This window comes from Bubalus kerabau, chromosome 2, assembly GCF_029407905.1.
Source record: "Bubalus kerabau isolate K-KA32 ecotype Philippines breed swamp buffalo chromosome 2, PCC_UOA_SB_1v2, whole genome shotgun sequence".
NCBI lineage: Eukaryota > Metazoa > Chordata > Mammalia > Artiodactyla > Bovidae > Bubalus > Bubalus kerabau.
In genome coordinates, this window is record NC_073625.1 from 190,106,244 (window position 1) to 190,126,002 (window position 19,759).

General features: G+C 55.0%; 1 protein-coding gene across 2 annotated transcripts in view; it reads left to right on the forward strand.

The window, feature by feature from the left end:
• Window positions 1-4,099: 4,099 nt before the first annotated feature.
• Window positions 4,100-19,759, forward strand: part of PDXK (pyridoxal kinase) — a 30,318-nt gene continuing 14,658 nt past the window's right edge. The window contains exons 1-2 of one of the 2 annotated variants that reach the window (XR_008710780.1): window positions 4,100-4,349; window positions 17,553-17,607. Coding sequence is in view for 1 of the 2 variants with exons in the window: in XM_055569768.1 (XP_055425743.1) it covers window positions 4,263-4,349; window positions 17,553-17,607 (142 nt within the window). In the remaining variant the exon portion in view is untranslated. The remainder of the gene's footprint in view (window positions 4,350-17,552; window positions 17,608-19,759) is intronic. The other variant, XM_055569768.1, reaches the window with a different exon arrangement.

The following is a 19,759-nucleotide window of genomic DNA, read 5'->3' on the forward strand; positions in this document are numbered from 1 at the left end:
CCTTGAGGGTCTAAAATTCTTGGCTGTTGGCCCAGATTGTGAATCTGTTCTTCATCAGAGTATCACTGGAGAGAGAGGGAACGCTGGAGTGCAGGTGGGCTGGGAACAGAGGGTGAGGCTCGAGGTTATTTCTGTGGGTGGGGAGGCCGAGTGGTGATGGCCCCTCAGGGACGTGCACAGGAAGTCAGCGCACGGGTCCATGAACGCTTGGCTGAAAGCTCTCCATGGCCTGTAGCTGTTTTGAGCGGAGCCTCAGACGCTATCACAAGGATCAGCTCAGTGACCCAAAGGCAGCAAGGTGAGTTTCAAACCAGACAAGCGTGTTTGAGGATTAAAATGTCAACGGACACTGACAGCCAAGGAAAGAATCTAGGGCATTTTCTGGTGGCCCAAAGAGTTTATCCATTCATTTCCTTTTTTTTTGGCTGAACTGGATCTTTCTTGTGGCATGTGGGCTTTCTCTAGTTACTGCACACTGGATTAGTTGCCCCACAGCAAATGGGATCTTAGTTCCCAGAGCAGGGATCAAACCCATGTTTCCTTCATTATAACACAAACTGTTTACCACTGGACCACTAGAGAGGACCCCAAAGTATTTTTAAGGTTCAGAAAATCTTGGCTGTTCCCAAGATTAGGGTTTCCCAGGTGGCACGCTGGTAAAGAATCCACCTGCCAATGCAGGAGACACAGAAGACTCAGGTTCAATCCTCTGGAGGAGGAAATAGCAACCCACTTCAGTATTCTTGCCTGGGAAATCCCATGGACAGAGGAGACTGGTGGGCTATAGCCCAGGGGGTACAAAGACTCAGATACGACTGAGTGACTGAGCACACACACATTTCCAAGATAAAGCAAAAATAAATAACCTACTTAATTTAAAAAACAAAACTGGTAATCCAAGTTTCAGGTTTGGCTGTTGTCTTTTAAGAAAGACATTCTGGAACTGGAAACATCCCAAGCCTGTTCCTCAACAATGGAGCAACTTCTTAAGCATGGAAGGATTGCAAACTAGATTCTTCATCCATAAAAATGGCACCTGGAGTCCAGTAGTCACGAGAAAAGAGGAATTTTCCACCAACCTCTGTTTCAGCAGGGCAGGGGGACTGGGATTAGTGTCAGAGAAGAGGAAACTCATACTGAACACTCACTCATGCCAGGGGATGTTTTCAGCTGGTGACTCAGGTCAATTCATTGAATGCCCTTATACACTATTTGAATGTCGATACTATGATTACATCTCTGCCTAAGGAAGTGGGGACACTGAGTCCAAGGGTTGATCTGACTTGAAGGAGAAATGCTGCAGCCATCGGAGAAGCTGGAATCCAACCCAGACTGTGTGGCTCTGAAACCACACAATCCAGATTGGGGCTTGAACCCACTGTCCTGGGATTGGATTCACCTGGTGTTAGGATTTAACAAAGTTCAGGTTCTTGATGTCACGTCCCAGAAAGAATTCAGGGAGAGACAAAGTGAGAGGTAAGAAGTGGTTTAGTTAGAGAGATACATATTCCATACATAGCCCATCTCAAAAAGCAAGAAAGACCTTGGGAAAAAGGTCTGTGGAGTGTGAGCCATTCCAGAAGGTGAGCAGCCATGAAATATGGGTGGTTAGTTCTTCAGTACATTTCAATTCAGTCGCTTAGTCATGTCTGACTCTTTTTGACCCCATGGAGTGCAGCACACCAGGCTTCCCTGTCCATCACCAACTCCCAGAGCTTGCTCAAACTCATGTCCATCGAGTCAGTGATGCCATCCAATCATCTCATCCTCTGTCGTCCCCTTCTCCTCCTGCCCTCAATCTTTACCAGAATCAGGGTCTTTTCCAATGAGTCAGTTCTTTGCATCAGGTGGCCAAAGCATTGGAGTTTCAGCTTCAGCATCAGTCCTTCCAATGAATATTCAGCACTGTTTTCCTTTAGGATTGACTGGTTTGATCTCCTTGTAGTCCAAGGAACTCTCAAGAATCTTCTCCAACACCACAGTTCAAAAGCATCTTCAGTGCTCAGCTTTCTTTACACTCCAACTCTCACATCCATACACGACTACTGGAAAAACCATAGCTTTGACTAGACGGACCTTTGTTGGCAAAATAATGTCTCTGCTTTTACTATGCTGTCTAAGTTGGTCATAGCTTCTCTTCCAAGGAGCAAGCATCTTTTAATTTTATGGCTGGAGGCACCATCTGCAGTGACTTTGGAGCTCAAAAAAGTAAAGTCTCTCACTATTTCCACTGTTTCCCCATCTATTTGCCATGAAGCGATGGGACCAGATGCCATGATATTAGTTTTCCGAATGTTGAGTTTTAGGCCAGCTTTTTCACTCTCTTCTTTTACTTTCATCAAGAGGCTGTTTAGTTCCTCTTCGTTTTCTGCCATAAGGGTGGTGTCATCTGCATATCTGAGGTTATTGGTATTTCTCCCGGCAATCTTGATTCCAGCTTGTCATTTCGCTTGATGTACTCTTCATATAAGTTAAATAAGCAGGGTGACAATCTTTGTGCTTCAGTGCGTGGGGTCACAAAGAGTGGGACCCGACTGAAGAACTGAGCTGGATTCTGTGTCGACTGAACCCTGTGCTGCTGCAGCTGCTGACCTCCCGCACCCTCTGAGGGAGATCAGGGTGGAGAGGGGCTCTCTGTGCTCCGGAGAACCTGGTGGGACAGGCCTTTAGATAGTTGGATATTTTCAGGAACAGATTTTGTGATCCCATACCTTGCATCTCCTCATATCTAGAAAGAACTGAATCCGTCCATGGTGACAGCAGCTCCTCCTGATTAGTGGAAAACTCTTGTCAAGTAAGCACTTAATTGCATTGAACTCCTTCACCAAAATCTTACACACTGACCTTCTCCCACTGCCTCTATGGAGCAGTCTCCCAGAGCTATCTGAGGTGCTGTCTCCTGGGCTGCTGTCCTCATTTTGTCCCCAGTAAAACTTCACTCACAACTCTCAAGTTGTGCATCCTTTTTAGTCGAAAAAACCATGGAGGAGTTGAGGGTTTGGGGTACCAGAAATGGCAACCCTCTCCAGTGTTCTTGCCTGGAGAATCCCATGAACAGAGGAACCTGGCGGGCCATTGCAAGAGTCAGACAGGACTTAGCAATTAAGCCTCCACCACTACTCTGTTCTGACTCCGCCCAGCAGTAAACCTTCCTCTGCCCCAAACTAGGATAGGTTTGTTTGACCTCCCTGTGCGTGGCACACATGATCTTACTTGCCTTGGGTAACAGATTAGGCCCCCACCACATGGGTTTGCCCTGCCAATAGGTTCTGATGGAGGACACTGCCCAGGGTGGGTGGGGTGGGCACTGGCCACGTGGCTCGGCCCAGCACACCCTGAGGAGAAGGCCAATCATGTGTCCAAGGTGGGGGAACTGGGCCCTTGGGTCCCCAAAGTTCTCATGGTGGTGGAGGCGTCCGCCCCCCAGGCCTCTGCAGTGTAACTTGGCTGTGGATCAGGCGTGCATGCCCTAGGTACGGGCGCCTGGTTAGTAAGGTGGGCCTGGATCCTTGGTGCTGCCAGAGGGTCGCAGGGCCCGTGGGTCCTGGCGCTGGTCCGCGCGGTGGCCGCAGGGGCGGTGGACCGCATGCGAGTTCCGGGCCTTGCAGGGCCTGGAATTGGGGCCAGGCACTGCGCTCCACCGGTCCCTGGGGAAAGTGGTCCCGGTAACTCCCAGCCCAGCAACCCACTTGCAGACATCCCTGTCCGTGCCCACTTCCAGGGCGCCTCGCCAGTGCCCTTCCTCCGCGGGGGCCCTTGTCTGTCGGGCTAGTGGTCCTGCCGCACCGGCAGTGTGCGGCCCCGGGGTTAGAGGCGTGGTGCAGGCCAGGGGGCGGACCTGTGTGGAGTGAATGAAGGACTCGAGGAACCGATGAATGAAGGCAGGCTGGCGCAGCCTGCTGCGCCCCACAGGGTAAAACTGAAAGTGCAAGCCGGCGTTTTGGAGGGTGGCCGCCCACGTGCCGGTAGCGCAGAGATGTGGGTGGGTTGCCCGGGCCTAGGTTGCTGAAGACGATTTGCCCGGGAGGGGCGGGAGTGGGCGGAGACAGGAGGATGCCCCGCCCCCGGCCCGCCCCGGCGCAGCGCGGGACCCGCGGGTTCCTAGCCGCGCTGAGGTCAGAGGGAGGCGGCCTGTCGTCCGAGCCGAGCGCCTGCGCCGATCCGGGCCGCGGCGGAGCGGAGCCCGAGCGTGGCCGAAGCCGAGCTGAGCGCGCGGCGGAGACGCTGACCCCCCGGCCCCGCGCCGCCGCGGCAGGCCCGGCATGGAGGAGGAGTGCCGGGTGCTCTCCATTCAGAGCCACGTCGTCCGCGGCTACGTGGGCAACCGGGCGGCCACGTTCCCGCTGCAGGTACGCTTACGTAACCCGGAGGTGTCCCCACGTCCGGCAGTGCGGGCCAGCGAAGGGGTGGCCGCCGCCGGGCCGCGTGACCTTGGCCCGGCAGCCCGGAGGATCTGGAGCGCGGGGTTCCAGACGCGGGCGGGGTAGGCGGGCACTTTGCAGGGGCGGAGGCGGGGCCGCACTTGTACCCAGGCGGGTGGAATGGGGACGGAGTGGGGACGCTATGTTAGAATGAAGACCCCGGGCGCGTGCTGTGAGCACCCGCCAGCCCCCACCCTTTCCCACCGGCCCGACCCTGGGGAAGGGAAAATGCGGAGCAGCGGCCGGAGACCCAGCGAAGGTGGGAGCTGGGCAAGCAGGTCTCTGCACTGCTTACCTGGTGGGCGACCCGTCCCCATCCGGTCCCTGCCCCCTGCGGGTCGGGAGGCTCGCCGTGAGGCCCTGGGCGGCCAGGGTGGGCTCCACCCTGCGACTGCCCGTTGTGGGGCGGTTGCCGGGAGGGGATGGGACGGAGGGGGCCTACCTGCCGGTGTTGGCTCCGGAGAAGTAAAGCCCAGAGGGCAGTTCAGGCCGTGCAGGGTCTGGCTGTAGATGCAGCTTCCTACATGTGTCAGCCTTTCCCTATTAGGGTGCCCACGCGCTTCCTCCCGCTTCCCCCATCTGTGCTCCATGAGGGGCTCACGGTCTCTCTGTGGTTCATTAGTGAGCACCCACTGCTTCCTGTCCCAGCCCCAAGGTTGTGGTTGGGTGGCCCCTTGGAGGGTCAGGATGAGGCCTGGGTGCAATGGGGTGTCAGCGTTGGGGTCACCGTCACTTCCTTGCCCTGTGGGCTAAGCAGGGGGCTGTGCGTCCGGCCTGGTGGCTCTCTTGGACCGTGCACCTCTGGCCCGTTGTCCTTGGGTCCGATCCTTGAACATGGAGCTAGTGTCTGGCCCCTGCTGTGCATGCTGTACATGAGGGCCCTGTGCTGGACCCTCAAGATCACAAAGGGCCACCCAGTCACAACGGCCTGTAGGTGCCAGCTGGCTGGAGGGGCCGTGGGAAGGGTTGGAACCCTTCAGTAGAGCTTGAGGGCCGACCTGAGGCTGGCCTGCCCATCTTGCAAGGAGGAGGCAGTGGAACAAAGACTTGAAGGTGGAATGGTACAAGGGTTCAAGTCCAACTGACCTGTCTGGCCAGCTGCCTATGATCTTTGAGCACCCGTGGAGATAATGTGAGGCCCTTGGCCCTCCCATTCCCACCAGCGGGGGTGCAGACCATGGGGGCAGCCAGGGTGCACTCCAGGACTGGTCCCGAGGCCCCAGCTCTTGGTCACTGATTGCTTGGGCAGGGCCTCTATGGTGGGACAGTGCTGGGGTGAAAGTGCAGAATCCCTGAAGCAGGGGCAGCCCCAGAAGGTGGAAACAGGAAGTTCCCTACCAGATAGTGGTCCGCCTGCACTCTGCCTAGAGGGAGCCGCCCTTGGCAGAAGTGTGCAGAGGTGTGTAGACTCTGCTGCTTCCCTGGGCCTCTGTCTCTCCCTGCGGCTGCTTCTTTATCTTTCCCTGGGCAAGTTGTTCCTCTGATCATCTGTTCCTTGATTTCTAGGCACTGACCCTAAACTTGCAGACCAACATGTCCTTTGCCAATTACTTGATGGGATACTCCTCCAGACCACCCCCCTTGGGAAGGGCCTCTGAAGGACTGAACCTTGGTTCTTACCTGAGGTCTCTTCTCTATCCAGCATCCTTACCTGTGGTCTTGAGGGACAGACGTCGGGGGTGCTATCCCCCTTCTGTATCCCTAGGGTGGGGGTAGCACCTATCTCTGACTTAATCCATCCCTGCACTTCCTCTTGTCTGTTTAAAGAAAAACGCACAGCAAGGGAGTTGTGTGAGTTTTAGTCATGGACTTACTGAGGACTATAAGGGGGACAGTCTCTCAGGGCACTGCTCCAGAGAGGTCAGGGAGAGGCCAGTTTGTACATGAGGTTTTGGGAGCTGGGAAATACTTACATTCAAGCTTACTTCTGGGTAAAAGATGACTGCTAATCACAAAGAATAGATATCTTAAGTTATTGATTTTAGTGGTATTCTAAGTATGGAAAGATGCAGGAATTTGAAATTCTTTCTGAGATACGCATCTAACATCTGTTTATCCAAAGCACTGAGTACCTGCTCCTGTTTTTTATATCCTGAATTCCTCAGATGGGCTGCTGTGGCTTAGACTTAACCCTTGTAGAACTGGAAGTGAGCCAGGCTCTTTTGTTATTATTTATTCACAATCCCCTGGAGGCTCATTCTTAAGCTGGGGACTTGAAGAGACTACCTTCCACCTTGAGCTCTCTAGTGCTCAGTTGCCTCATCTGTGGAATGGGCATAGAGCCTGACTCCAAGGACACAATAAGGGTGACCATCCCTGGGAAGTGCCTCGGAGGTGCTGGCTGCTGAGTGAGGTGGCCCCAGTGCCCAGGGTGCTTTTCTTAGTCCTCTCTGCAGAAAGACCAGACAGGGAGGTAGTGGGGCCAGTGGGCAGCCAAGTGTGCCTGGGGCATCTAAGGGAGGCCAGGGCCTCCATCAGGCCTGGATCACATCCTTACCTGTGTCCTTTGCCCTAATCATTTCCTCCTCCTAACGTAGCCTTGGGCGGGTGGAAAAAGCTGAGGAGGGGAAGAAAGCAGAGAGGGTGGCTCTCAAAACATGCTCAACCAAACCAAGCCCACCTTGATAGTGTGAGCTATAAGAGAATTGAAAGGTTGTTGCTGAACCACGAAAGACGCCGGGATTCTTGGCCTCCGGAGAATTCAACCCAGGGCCAGAGACGAGGCTTGATCGCTCAGAGCTTTTTAAAGTTTTATTAAAGTATAAAAGAGATAGAGAAAGCTTCTGACATAGACATCAGAAGGGGGCAGAAAGAGTTCCCCCTCACTAGTGCCAGCAATAGAGTTATATACTTCTAATTAGTTATTGGGCTTCCCTGGTGGCTCAGAGGTTAAAGCGTCTGTCCGCAAAGCGGGAGACCTGGGTTCGATCCCTGGATCAGGAAGATCCCCTGGAGAAGGAAATGGCAACCCACTCCAGTGTTCTTGCCTTAATTAGTTATTACATTGAATCAAAAGAATGTCTGGAGGTTGTAAAGATCTTACTAGACCCACTCCCATAATTTACATTTTAAAATAACAGGATTAGCCAGAAGGGGTGGGGGGGAGTTCCCAGAAACTGCCCTCAAGCAGGATACATTATTGTTATGCAATCCTAAGGAATATAGAGGGAAAAAAAAGTTTGTCCTTTCCTCTTCCTTGAGAATTTCAGACCCCTCTCTCTTTGGGGACCTCCAGACTTCTTATCAGCCTTCCTAGGAATTGACTCTCTCAGAATAATAAACTTTGTTTCAGCCGCGTGAGCACTCACATGATCCTCGTTTGAGGTCCCACTTGGGACACACAGTTCAGCCCATATGAGAACAATTTCCAGAGATTTTCCTTAGCTCACTGTACACTTTCTCCCATGGCCACTTAGTGCTTCCTTGTCCAGAGTCCAGATTCCCCATAAGTTTGCTCAGGCTTGCTTTGGCTAGGCTGCCGAGTTCTTGTAAGGGCTACAGGAGGCTCCGTGGGGTCTGCTGCAGGGATTTTGCTCCCCACTCAACATGTGATCACTGCAGGAGCACAGAGGGGCAGGGCATGGGGCAGGATGGGCTGCGGGTGAACAGAGCCTGGAAGTGGCCATGCCTTGCACGATTCCAGCAGGTGTCCCCTGACTACAGAGCTGTGCCAAGTTCTGAAAATGTTCTGAATTTTGATGGATGCTGTACAGCTGGAGACGCCACAGGTGGGGTTACCCACACAGCTGACTGTGGGAAGAGAGCTTGGAAATGGCAGGTGAAGGTGGGGTCTGGCCGGGCCCCACAAACGTGGGGAGACAAAATATGCACTTGTGCAGGGTGGAGAGGCTGCCGGTGGAGGGGTGCTGACCCGGTGCCCGCGTCTTGGAGAAATGGCTCAGGGGCCGGCCGTGCCCCCTAGACATTCTCAGCCTCATCTGCACAGTGAGAACAGTCCTGTTTGTGATAACATGGTGCCAAGCTCCCAGGTTCTGCTTGTGGTGGGGTGCAGTGTGGATCCCTGCCCAGGGACCTCCCACCACTCCCAGGGTTGTCCTGGCTAGACGTCTGCAAGCTAGATGTCTGGGCTTCAGGGCTCTGGTTCTCAAACTGCTTTTTGCCAGGTCCCCACAGGCTTCCCTGGCGGCTCAGATGGTATAGAATCTGCCTGCAATGCAGGAGACCCGGATTTTATCCCTGGGCGGGAAAGATCTCCTGAAGAAGGAAATGGCAACCCCCTCCAGTATTCTTGCCCGGAGAATCCCATGAACAGAGGAGTCTAGAGAGCTACAGTCCATGGGGTCGCAAAGAGTTGTACACGATTGAGCGACTACAACTCACAGGCTACAGTCCAAAGGGTCGAAAAGTGTCAGATGCAACTGAGCAGTTAACACTTAATACCACAGCACACTGGTGGCAGTCTCAGGTGGGTAGCCTGCAGGCAGCTGCCTTCCCTGGGCAGAGAAAAATGGTAACACAGAAGAGAAAGGACCAGAACCTTGACTGTGGTTTTGGATTTGTTTCTGGGCTCGAGTTCATAGTCCGTTTTAGTGGCTGAGGGGCACGTGCTGCTGTGACCAGCAACAGCAGGTAGAGCTGTGGCTCATCGGCAGTGAGCGAGGGAAGTGAGAGGGTGGGCTCGTGCCTTCCTGTCCTGTCTCTGGAGGTGGGGATTGCAGGTCAAGGGCATCATGCCTATGATGCTTCCGGGGCCCCTTCCCCAGGCAGACCCTGGGACCTCTCGCTGTTCTGACCTTGCTTCTAGGGAGAGAAAAGGGAAGGGGTGGATGGACGTAGTGTGGCCTCCTCCCAGCCTGGACTCTGTGGGCTGCTTTCCTCTTGGAAGTGGAAAACTTCATGTTCTTCCTGGCTAGAAGTGTACTTCTTCTGAGCCCTCTCTGTGTAAGGGAAGACAGGCTTGTTGATCCAGCAGCTCCTCCTGTGTTTTCATAGGTCCCACCCATCCTCTTGGTGGCTCAGACAGTAAAGAATCTGAAGATCCTGTGGAGAAGGGAATGGCTACCCTCCCCAGTATTCTTGCCTGAAGAATTCCATGGACAGAGGAACCTGGTGGGCTACAGTCCATGGGGTTGCAAAGAGTTGGACACAACTAAGCGACTAACACTTCCACTTCACTCCCATTGTCCAGCAGCCCCACAACCCCACTCCTGCCCTATTGCTTCCTGGTTTTTTTGGTGAAAACACAGCAGGGGTCTTCCCTGGTTGTCTAGTGCTTAAGACTCTGGGCTCCCAATGTAGGGGGCCTGGGTTTGATCCTGGTCTGGGAAGTAAGATCCTGCATGCCACATGGTACAGTCGAAAAAAGAAAGAGAGAAACAAAAACACAGCAGGTACACACGGCCTTAGGCTCTGTATGAGTTTCTGGGGGGCGGCCATAGCAGAGTACCACAAAGAGGGGCTTAGAATCGTGGATTTATTCTCCTGCAGTTCTAGAGGCCAAGAGTCTGAAGCTAGGATGTTGACTGGGCCGTGATCCCTCCCCCAGACGCTGGAGGGGAGGGTCCTTCCTGCCTCTTGCAGCTTCTAGGGGGCTCCAGGTATCCTTGGCTTGTGGCCACATCACTCCAGTCCGTGTGTCTTGTTGCACGGCCTGCTCCTGTGTGTCTCAAATAAGCACCTTTGTCATTGGCTGTGGGGTCTACTGACATAATCCAGGGCCATCTTGGCTTGAGATGCTTAGCTTGATTGTATCTTGCCAGACCCAATTTCCAGTTCAGTATGTGCATGAATCCTCAGCCAGTATGTATTTTAGGGGCTGCTGTTCAATTCACTGTGAGTTAAAAGGAGCCTGTTCAGAGAGATTTAAAAGCGACCCAAATTGGGTGTTTAATTAAAGCCCCAGCATCCAAAAGCTGTCCTTTCTGGGAAGAACAGCACAGGTGGGAGTCGAGCTGCCACATCAGCCATGACTCCTGTGTCTCCCTCCAGCCGTCGGGCACTTCTCCTGCCAGGGTGGCCAGCACTTGCGATGCCAACAGCCACTCTGCTGGGCAGATGAGTCTTTCTGAGGGTGTCCAGGCAGGTGGTAGCTGGCCTCATGCCGGATGTGTGGTGCGTGCTTCCTTCTGAGGCCGTGTCTGGTTTGGCACGGTAGCCTCGGGCATGCAGGACCTCTGCTGGGGTCACTGGAGGCCCAGGGTGCCGCCTTGAAGGGCCATGCTCGGGGGTGGGGGGCACATAAATAATTCTGTGACCTTGAGAATCTGATTTGGGACCTTAGCTCAGAATCCATTTCAGTTCCGTGTTGCTGAGGCTACAGGCGGCCCTGGAAGGTAGGTTAGGGGTTGTCTCATTTGGGGGCCTATAGAAACCCACCTCGTTCTCTGACTCTCCTGGCCCCTCGGTGCAGAAGCAGAGCTGAGACATCCAGCAGGGCTGGAGACGGTTTCTTGTGCAGGGACCTCAAAGCCAGGCCTGTTTGCCAGTGGACTGGCTTGGACACCTGGCAGGAAGGGGTAGGCTGGGGGGCAGCTGACTGTACAGAGAGGCCCCTGGACTGGAAACCTAGGTTCAGACCCTCCCTGCCTAGTGATGGGGCCACGGGAGCTGAGCAGAGGCCGCAGAGCTGCCCAGCAAGCAAGTGTGGACGGTTCACCCTGGCCTCTTAGAGACTTGTGACTGGTGGTGGTGGGGACGCTTCCAGCCATAAGCAGCTTATTTTCCACCTCTCCCCTTTAAGAACCGCCTGAGCTGTAAAGTGGCCCTGTTCAGAGGCTCTCTTGATTCGTCTTAAAACACTTGGTCCTTGGAAAATCTTTACGCTTTTTCCTTAGAATTCCTTGGATAAAAAGGACCTTTTCTGTCAGGACTGAGTTTGAAAGATGCTGGAAGGAAGTCACCTGCCCTTTAAAAGACGTAGTGTTTGCCATTAAGGTTTTCGTGGTGGCACATGCATTGGCACACAGTGCCAGGGAGTCAGTGCCCAAAAGCACACCTTCTTCCTGCCCCGCCTCGGGCCCCCTGCCACTTCCCAGAGGAGTGCACCAGGGCTGGAACCCCATGACCTGGGACACTGCGCTCTGCTTGCTTCCCTCCTGAAGTCCCCGTCTCGTCCAGTGCGTCCCAACCCTGGAACTTAGGTGTTGATTCAGCATTTCTCCTGCCTTTTGTATTTTCCCAAGAATGTCCAGAATTGCTCAATGTCTTGATTTTGTAACCCTTTCTTAGTTTGGGGCTGAAATTTGTGTCATTCCTCTTTGCCTGTCATGTAGAAAAGCAAGAACTTAATGGTCTGCGGGGTGGGGGTATACCCATGCGGTGCGAGTGTGTTGCGTGTGTGTGTGTGCTCAGCTGTGGGTGTGTACATGTGGGCGCGCGTGTGCAGTTGTGTGGTGTGACGTCTGCCACATGCTGGCGTGACCACCCCTCACAGGGACCTCTCTGGAAGGGTCTGTGCTGAGAGGCCCCTGGCCTGGAAACATGAGCAGGTGCTTCTGTGACCGCACACAGAGAGACCCCCTGGCGGTGTGGCTCGTGGGCCTGGATGTCCCTGGAGCTCACCCACATGGAACTTGAAATAAGAGCGGCCAGCTCTGCTCAGAGTGCACTGGGAGAGTGCCGCCAAGAGTAGAGTAGATGGAGTTTGTCCAGGAGAGAGGAATGTGTGGAGCCACGGCCTCGGGACAGAATCGTGGGCTCAGCCAAGGAGGGACAGCCCCTCCCGTCCCCTGACCAGAGCTGCAGCCCTGTCCCCCGTCTGTAGCCGGTGCTGCTGGGAGCTTGGGCCAAGACCGCCTCTCTCAGGGTGGTGCCCAGCTGAACCTGACCAGCGAGTGTGCGGGGCCTGGCAGCTGGGGTGGGTGCACTGCTCTGGGAGCAGGGCTGGGGCCAGGGTGAGGGGGTCCGGGGCCGGCCACCCAGGAGACGAGGGCGCATGTGGGGCAAAGGTGGCCTTGGGACTTAAGGCGAGCCAGGTGGGGGTGAGGGGGCGGCAGCGCTGTTCAGGGGACACAGGGCTGTTCCCTGTTGGAGCTCCCGTGGGAGATGAGGGGCGGGTGGTTGCGAGTTGGGCTGAGTGGTCAGGCTGACCAGGGGCGGGTGGAGAAAGGGACCCTGGAGTACCCAAGGCTGATCAGTCGGACCACAGGCACATGGCTTTCCTGTGTCCTCTCTTTGCTAATTCTGATTTCCTAGGAGAGTGACTGAAAAGGTCTTGCAAAACAAGCCTCGGTGAAGGTTTTGAAAATGGTGAAGTGAGCCCTTTCGCTGACCCTCCCGTGGAGGAAGCTGGGTGGCCTGGGCTTCCTGGCTGTGTGTTCTGCGTGCTCTCGCTGTCTGTGCCTGGCTGTCAGCAGTGGTTGATGACTCAGCATCCAGGCGGAAGTACGGATGTAGCTTTAGGCCTCCAGCACATGTAGCTGCCCTCAGGAGGGATGCTGTGCCTAACAGGTGGACTGAGGTCCACGTTGCCGGGACGCGGGGGACTGCATGGACGTTGTCTTTGATGTCACTGTTCTTTGTGGCAGATGCCCCTGGAGCTTCTGAATGTGCTCTTCTAGGTGGGCGTGCACGCCAGCCATTGGGGTCTCCCCTGCCCTGGGGGAGAGGTGGGAAGCTGGAGCATGGGGTTGAGGAACGGGCCCTGTCTGATGCCCGAAGGGCCTCTGTTTTGCCTGTGCATCTCGTTGGCCATCCTGGGTCTGAGACTGTGTCCCCAGCATTAGACGTGCTCACGTGGTCCCGTGGAGCCAGATTTCCTCAGCAGCTGAGTGAGCTTGAACTGGCACGACCTCGGTGGGCAGCAGACCAGCTGGACATGGAGCCTCTTGGCTGAGACTCTAGTTCTTTCTGAAGCGGAGCCTGAAGCACGGCTTTGGCCCCCAGCCTTCATTCAGAGGCCCACAGGGTGATGGACTCATCCCAGAGGGTCACAGTGGCAGGGAGCCCAAACTCCCAAACCCCCCTACAAAGCCTGGGTGCTCTAGTGGAGGCTGAGAAGACAAGGTTTCCAACAAGGTCTTGGAGCCAAGAGTCCCTGTTTCAGACTTGGGGGAGCTCACAGAGGCCCAGAGGCAGAAGGGCTTTGGGGGTTCAGAGAGTGGTGTGGAGTTCAGTTGGTGGGACGCACAGCCTGGGGTCTGGGCCTCATTCCACGGGTAACCCTCAAAGGTTGATGTCTGCAGGGTGCTTTGGGGGAGCAGGGGAAGGACAGCACAGAGGCTCCCTGGATGGGAGCTAGGACTTGAAACAGGCCCGCTTGAGAATTCCAGCAGCACCTGCCCCTGGCTGCACTGGGCTGGGGACAGTGGGGGAGGGGGGGTTAGGCCCAAGATAGTGCTCTCCCTGATCTCTGAAGGCCTCCCCTCCCCTCCCCATGCTGAACTAGCCAATTCTTCCTCTTTTTTCTTAAAACAAGTCTTGTTGCTGGTAAATGGTGAAAAGCTGGCGGGGGTGGGGCAGGGGCCGATTTCCTTGGTGTAATTCCGCCAGCTGACCACCAGCTGCCAGTCTGGGTTGGAAGACAGGCTGAGTGGCCGCTGGAGCCAAGGATGTGGCCGCAGCTGATCGGGGTGGGAGCTGGGGCAGGTACCAGACTTACTGGTGTACAGGTCACTGGAGCCAGGTGAGCTAGCTTCGTGGCTGCACGGCGGCCTTGCTCCCCACGCAGCCTGCGTGCTCAGGGCCAGCAGAGCGCTGAGAACTCTCCTTCAGGACACATGGACATCCTCTTCCGCCTGTCAGAGAACTTTGCTTGGCTTGTTTTCAAGTGGAAATGCAGTTGATTTACGATGCTGTGCTAGTTTCAGGGGTATAGCATGGTGACCCGGTTAATACGTGTGTGTTCTTTTCCATGATACTTTATTATAAGACACTGAATATAATTCCTATGTTATAGAGTAAATCCTTGCTGTTTATCTTCTAGATGTAGTGACATGTCCGGATATTCTTAACTGATCCCTTGCCCTGCTTCCTTTCCCCATAAGTTCGTTTTCTGTGTCTGTGAGTCTGTTTCTGGTTTTGTATTATTTTTTAGTATCCATATATATGTGATATCATATAATATTTGTCTTTCTTTGTCTGACTTCACTTAGTATATAATCTCTGCATCCATCCATGTTGCTACAAATAGCATTATTTCATTCCCTGTTTATGGCTGAGCACTATTTCATTAGTATCACCAACTCTATGAACATGAATTTGAACAAACTCTAGGAGATGGTGAAGGACAGGGAAGCCTGGCGTGCTGCAGTCCAGGGGGTCGCAAAGGGTCAGACAGGATTCAGTGACTGAACACCACGTCTTCCACTTGTCAGTCCCATTGTTGGCACGTATTCTCCCAGCCCACAGATTGTCTTTTTGGTTTGTTTATGGTTTCCTTTGCTATGGAGAAGCATTCAAGTTCGATTACGTCCCATTTGTTTATTTTTGCCTTTATTTCTCTTAGGGAAAGAGAACTCTGCTCCTAAGGGTGCATGTGAATAGACTGGACTCCCTGGTGGCTCCACCCACACTCGGTGGGGTTGTGTAAGGGCAAGCACAGGGAGAGGGGTGAGTGCGGGGAAGTGAAGCCGGGGCTCTTTACATCTGACTGGTTTCCTTTGCTGTTACTCCTCATGCTCAGTAACTGTTGCCCTGCATTCGTTTGTTCTCTGAAGATCATTAATTACCGAGACCTGTTCAAGGGCAAACGCTGTGACCAGGCTCGGGTCACAACATGGCTTAGACCAAACGTTTAGACTAGCCACGCCTGGTTCTTTCTCCAGGAACCACCTCCCCTGTCTGCTTACAGTCCAGACTTAAAGCTCAGGGAGACGGGATGTTTACGGCTATGCGATGGGGGTGCTGGGAGCAATGGAGAGATCACAGTGTGGATTCAGCTGCTTCCGGGGGCCCCTCCTCTGTGGGTAAAGAAAACTGGCGCTGGGGAAGGTGACCAGCAGGGGCAGGACCCTCCATCTCTGGTCTCCCTCCACCCCTCCCGACCTCCGTGTCCCGTCAGAAGCCCCTAGCTGATTACAGATGTGCCATCCAGGGTCCCAGCCCCAGATCCCAGAGCTGAGCACAGAAGCAGAGGTTTGAGTGGAAGACGAGGTGTTAACAACAGGCACCTCCTTTCTCTGGGGTCCCCTGTTTCCCATCAGGGAGCCGGGCCCTGTGTCTTGGCTTTTTGCTGCACCTGCCCAACCCTGCACGAGGCTTTGACAGGGCCCCTCACACGAGCCTATCATGCCAACAAATAAGCTGCTGGTGTGTGAAATGGAGATGTCAGCCCGGCGCTTAGCGCTATCGTTTAAAAACAGAAAATAGCTGCTTCGCGTGTGCTGGCTCTGAAGGACTAATTATCTACGCTTCCAGAAGCAATGGAGCGAGGTATTCTGGCAGGATTTGCAGGATTTGTGTCATCGTTGCTTCAAATCTGTTTCTTCGGAGTTGATTAGAATTTAGGGATCTGAAATACCATGAGCTCTGTCTATCTAGGAGGCCCTGAAATCTGGCAAGAAAATTCGCAAATTGCCAGTTTTAACTTTCTAGGTTAAGAAGACTGTGGAATTTTTCCTTGATTTAAGTCCTCATAATACTGGCTTTTTAGAAAGACTTCATAAGTGTACAGCTCAATGAATTCACAAAAGGAGCATGCCTGGTAACCACAGCCCCCATGAAGAGCTGGGGTGTGGCCCACATCCACACCTAAGGACCCTCAGTCCTGCCCCAACACCCGCAGAGACAGACACTCTTGTGGCCAGAGATCTTTGCTTGTTTGGGGACATTGAGGTGACACCCAGAAGTTGTTGGTGTTCGGGTGAAGGCACGGGGGGAGGGTTTGGTAAGTTCCTGGTGGACAGGAAGTGGGGGACAGCCAGGGACTGTCTGTCCACTGGACCAGTTATGGCAAGGGCCTTTGTTCTCATCTTCAGTGGAGGGAGCGTGCCCGAAGCTCAGGGGCCATGTCTAACGGGGGTCCCAGCAGTGGGTCCTGAGGCTCGCTCCCCGCACCCTAGCCTCATCTTCCTGCCCCCCGTCAGCGGTGGCACCTCCACCCCCATCAGCAGTGGAGCTCAGGGACAAGCACCTGACTCTGGGGCCCCTCACACTGTCCGCCACACTCCCCACCCTGCAGGGCGCCGTCTTCTCGCTTCCCTCGGTGTGGCTTCTTTGCTGGGGTTGCTGGTGGAAGTGAACCTCCCAGCTGAGACCTGGCTGGGCATAGGGAGGGGACTGGGGACCGGGGCCGGGGTGCAGAGTGAGGGGCTCGTGAGAGTGTCATGAGTGGTGTGTCTGGTGAACACGTGACTCCTCATCAGACCCTGCTTTGTGCTGCCAGCCCCAGAGCACGGGGTCTCGACTGTGTGTAGAAGGGGGGCAGGGAGAGAGGGCATAAAGAGGGGTCAGGTGAGCCCAGGAGAGGAGGAGGGAGCACGGGATCTCGACCTCCTGTAGAAGGTGGGGAGCATAGACGAGGGTCAGGCGAGTCCGGGAGAAGAGGGACCTTCTGGGCAGACAGGTGGCCCCTGCAGCCTCGTGCGGGCAGGTGCCAGGCACCAGAACCCACCCTCACCTCCCTTACCCGCTGTGCCCCCAGAGCTCTGGAGAGGCTGGTGACGCAGATGGGCGTCCAAGCCGCAGCAATGGCTGGGTGACCTGAGCTGGGCCAGTGAGGCTGGCCCAGTGGGCGGGGTCCCTGTTGTCTGGGGGCAGGCCTGTGGCTGCAGTTGTCTCTGGATCTTGGGCCCCAGCCGGGCGCCTTTCTCCCCAGCTGACCTGGGAGAATGCAGGGGCTACAAGCCTGGCTCCCGGGGATGGAGTGGGAGCCCTTGGCCTCATCCCCCGATCCGGGTGGGGGCCTCAGCATAGAGGGCCTGACTGCCCTCTTAGTGTTTGAACAGATGGATCCCGCGCTGGTCTCTGAGCATTTTCATTTGGTGGCAGTTCCAGCAGGTGGGCCATGGCCTCTGAGCCTCGGCCTTTGGGGCTGGCTGCTCCCCGCTCTCCCCATCACCTCCATGCTCATCCCTGCAGTTGTGGGTGCCGAGGCTGCCCTGGGGAGAACCTCCTCCTGTTCTTCAGGTCGGAGACCCTCCTGCCTGCCCCAGGCCGTGTCAGGCACCTGCCGTGTGTCAGTGCAGGCCTGCCAGCTCTCTTACGCCCGCTCCTTCTCTGTCCATCTTGCAGGTTTTGGGGTTTGAGGTCGATGCAGTGAACTCTGTCCAGTTTTCAAACCACACAGGTAAGGTGTTGGTCTCAGCCATCCTGGCAGAGCCGGGTGTGGGCATGGGAAGTGGTCCCTTAGATTCGGAGAGCTGCCCCCCTCATCTTAAAGACAGGAAATAGAGCATGTGGGGGGTGAGTTTGCCAGCTCCACGTTTAGATCAGCTCAGCTGCTTTGGTGACTGGACGACCCAGGTGGGTGACGTGACGTCTGGTCCCCAGTTTCCTCCTTGAGCTGAGGTTGGTGATCTAAGCACCTGCTCAGGGGCCCCCCACCTGGGTGACACTGTGGGCTGGAGCACTGCCATAAGCTCCACTTCTCTGAACATCGGTGCCAAATCGAATCTCAGAGATAGTTCTGAGTGATGTAGAAAAGGAGAGCTTTATTGCTTTGCCAGGCAAAGTGGGACACAGTGGGCACATGCCATCAAAACCCAGTGTCCCAACTTGGGGAAGACAGCGACGAGTTTTATGGTAAAAGAGGGAGCGATCAGCTCCACGTTCTTCTGAGGGGTGGGTGGTGAGGTACAAAAACAGCTGGGAGACATTGTTGTGTGTACTCTGGCGATGGAGAAACAGGACCCTGCCCAAGGCTGCTCTTGACTGTTTTTTCTCCCTGGTCTCGCATCCCTTCCCTTCCCTAATGTGAACAACTGCTTGAATCTGCCCATTGGAACTCGGAAGGTCGTGGAGGCTGAGTGAAGGCTGTTTTCTATAATCAAAGAGATGGGGGCACCGAAAGGCCTTGTGCTGAGGAACCCCACCGGGCCCCGATGGTATTAGGAGGAGAGAAGTTTCTGGCTTTCTCTATTAAGACCCTGAGCCTCGGGGACCCCGTGTGAGTGTGTCTCTGTGTGTACGGGGACCCAAGGACAGCCCGTGGGATTGCTGGCTCGGGTTCGTGAGGTCTCGGCCCTTGGAAAGCCCCTGAGACACCAGGCAAGGGCCCTGTGGCCTCGGAGCCGCCCTGCCCTGAGTTAATGGCATCAGGGGGACAAAGCCTCTCAGTTCTTGGAAATGTCATCACGTTCCTTCTTTGAAGTTACTATGAACCCAGACGGAATCTCGGAGCACAGAATGTCCCAGAAGCTCTGGCAGGTGGCCCAGCATCAGATAATGTGGAAAGGTGCCTGGTTCTTGGCGGGAAGGGGTAACAGACATCAATGGAGGAGGAACTATGCTGGGTTCAGCTGGAGAACATACCGCTCTCAGTAAAAAGCCTTTCCTGCCATTGCTTCCCCCAGTGTACTGGGCACAGTGACATTTGGATGCGTCCCCAGAAGTTGTCAGTCCAGTGAACCTCCCCCGAGCTTATAGGTTTTACCGCCCTCTTTTTTGCTTTTTTCTTTTTGTTTGTTTTTAAAGTAAAAGAGCCAATTTGGCTTAGACTTTAAGCCTCCCCTCCAGGGCAGCCCCTGCCTGCGGCCAGCATTCTCCAGTTGCTCCTTCAGCAGGGGTTTCCTGTTATGCTATCCCAGCCCTTGGGCAGCGGCTGGAAGGAACTGGACGGGGCTGGAGGTTGGTGGGTGAGGCAGGCCAGCCGTCCAGCACGTAGAGTTCAGAGTGTGATTGTGGTTGTAATCAGCTGCCAGCCTGGTGGTGTCCCCCGCTGGGGGGTCGGATCAGGTGCTCAGGGAGGAGCTGGGACCCTTGGGGTCAGCCTCTGCGGTTTCTTTCATTTGTAAATTATAAGTTGAGTGGCATGGATGGAGGACCCCAGTGCCCATCTTTCAGAAGGGTCTCCTGAGTTAGGAGAGGAGGGATAGGGGCTGTGGCGGGAGCTGGGGGGAGTGGTGCGGAGGGCGGGCGGGGATGCGCTCTGAACGTTGTGAGCCTGAACCTTCTCATCTCGTTAGGAAGCTGGCCTCCAGGGTGGGAGTAGGGGGTGTTTGAGACCCCGCAGGGGCTGACTTGCGTGTTATGGACTGCACTGTGTCCCCTCGATTCACCTGTCAAGGTCATGACTCCTGGAACCTCAAATGTGACTGTTTAGAGATGAGGCCTTTAAAGAGGTAGTTAAAGGTAAGTGGAGTCACTGGGGTGGCCCTGCTCCCATCTGACTAGTGTCCTTAGAGGAGATCAGGACACAGACACACACATGGATGACCACGTGAGGACAGAGGAGGAGCTGGCCATGGAGCGCGCAAAGGAGCCGGCCCTGCGACACCTCG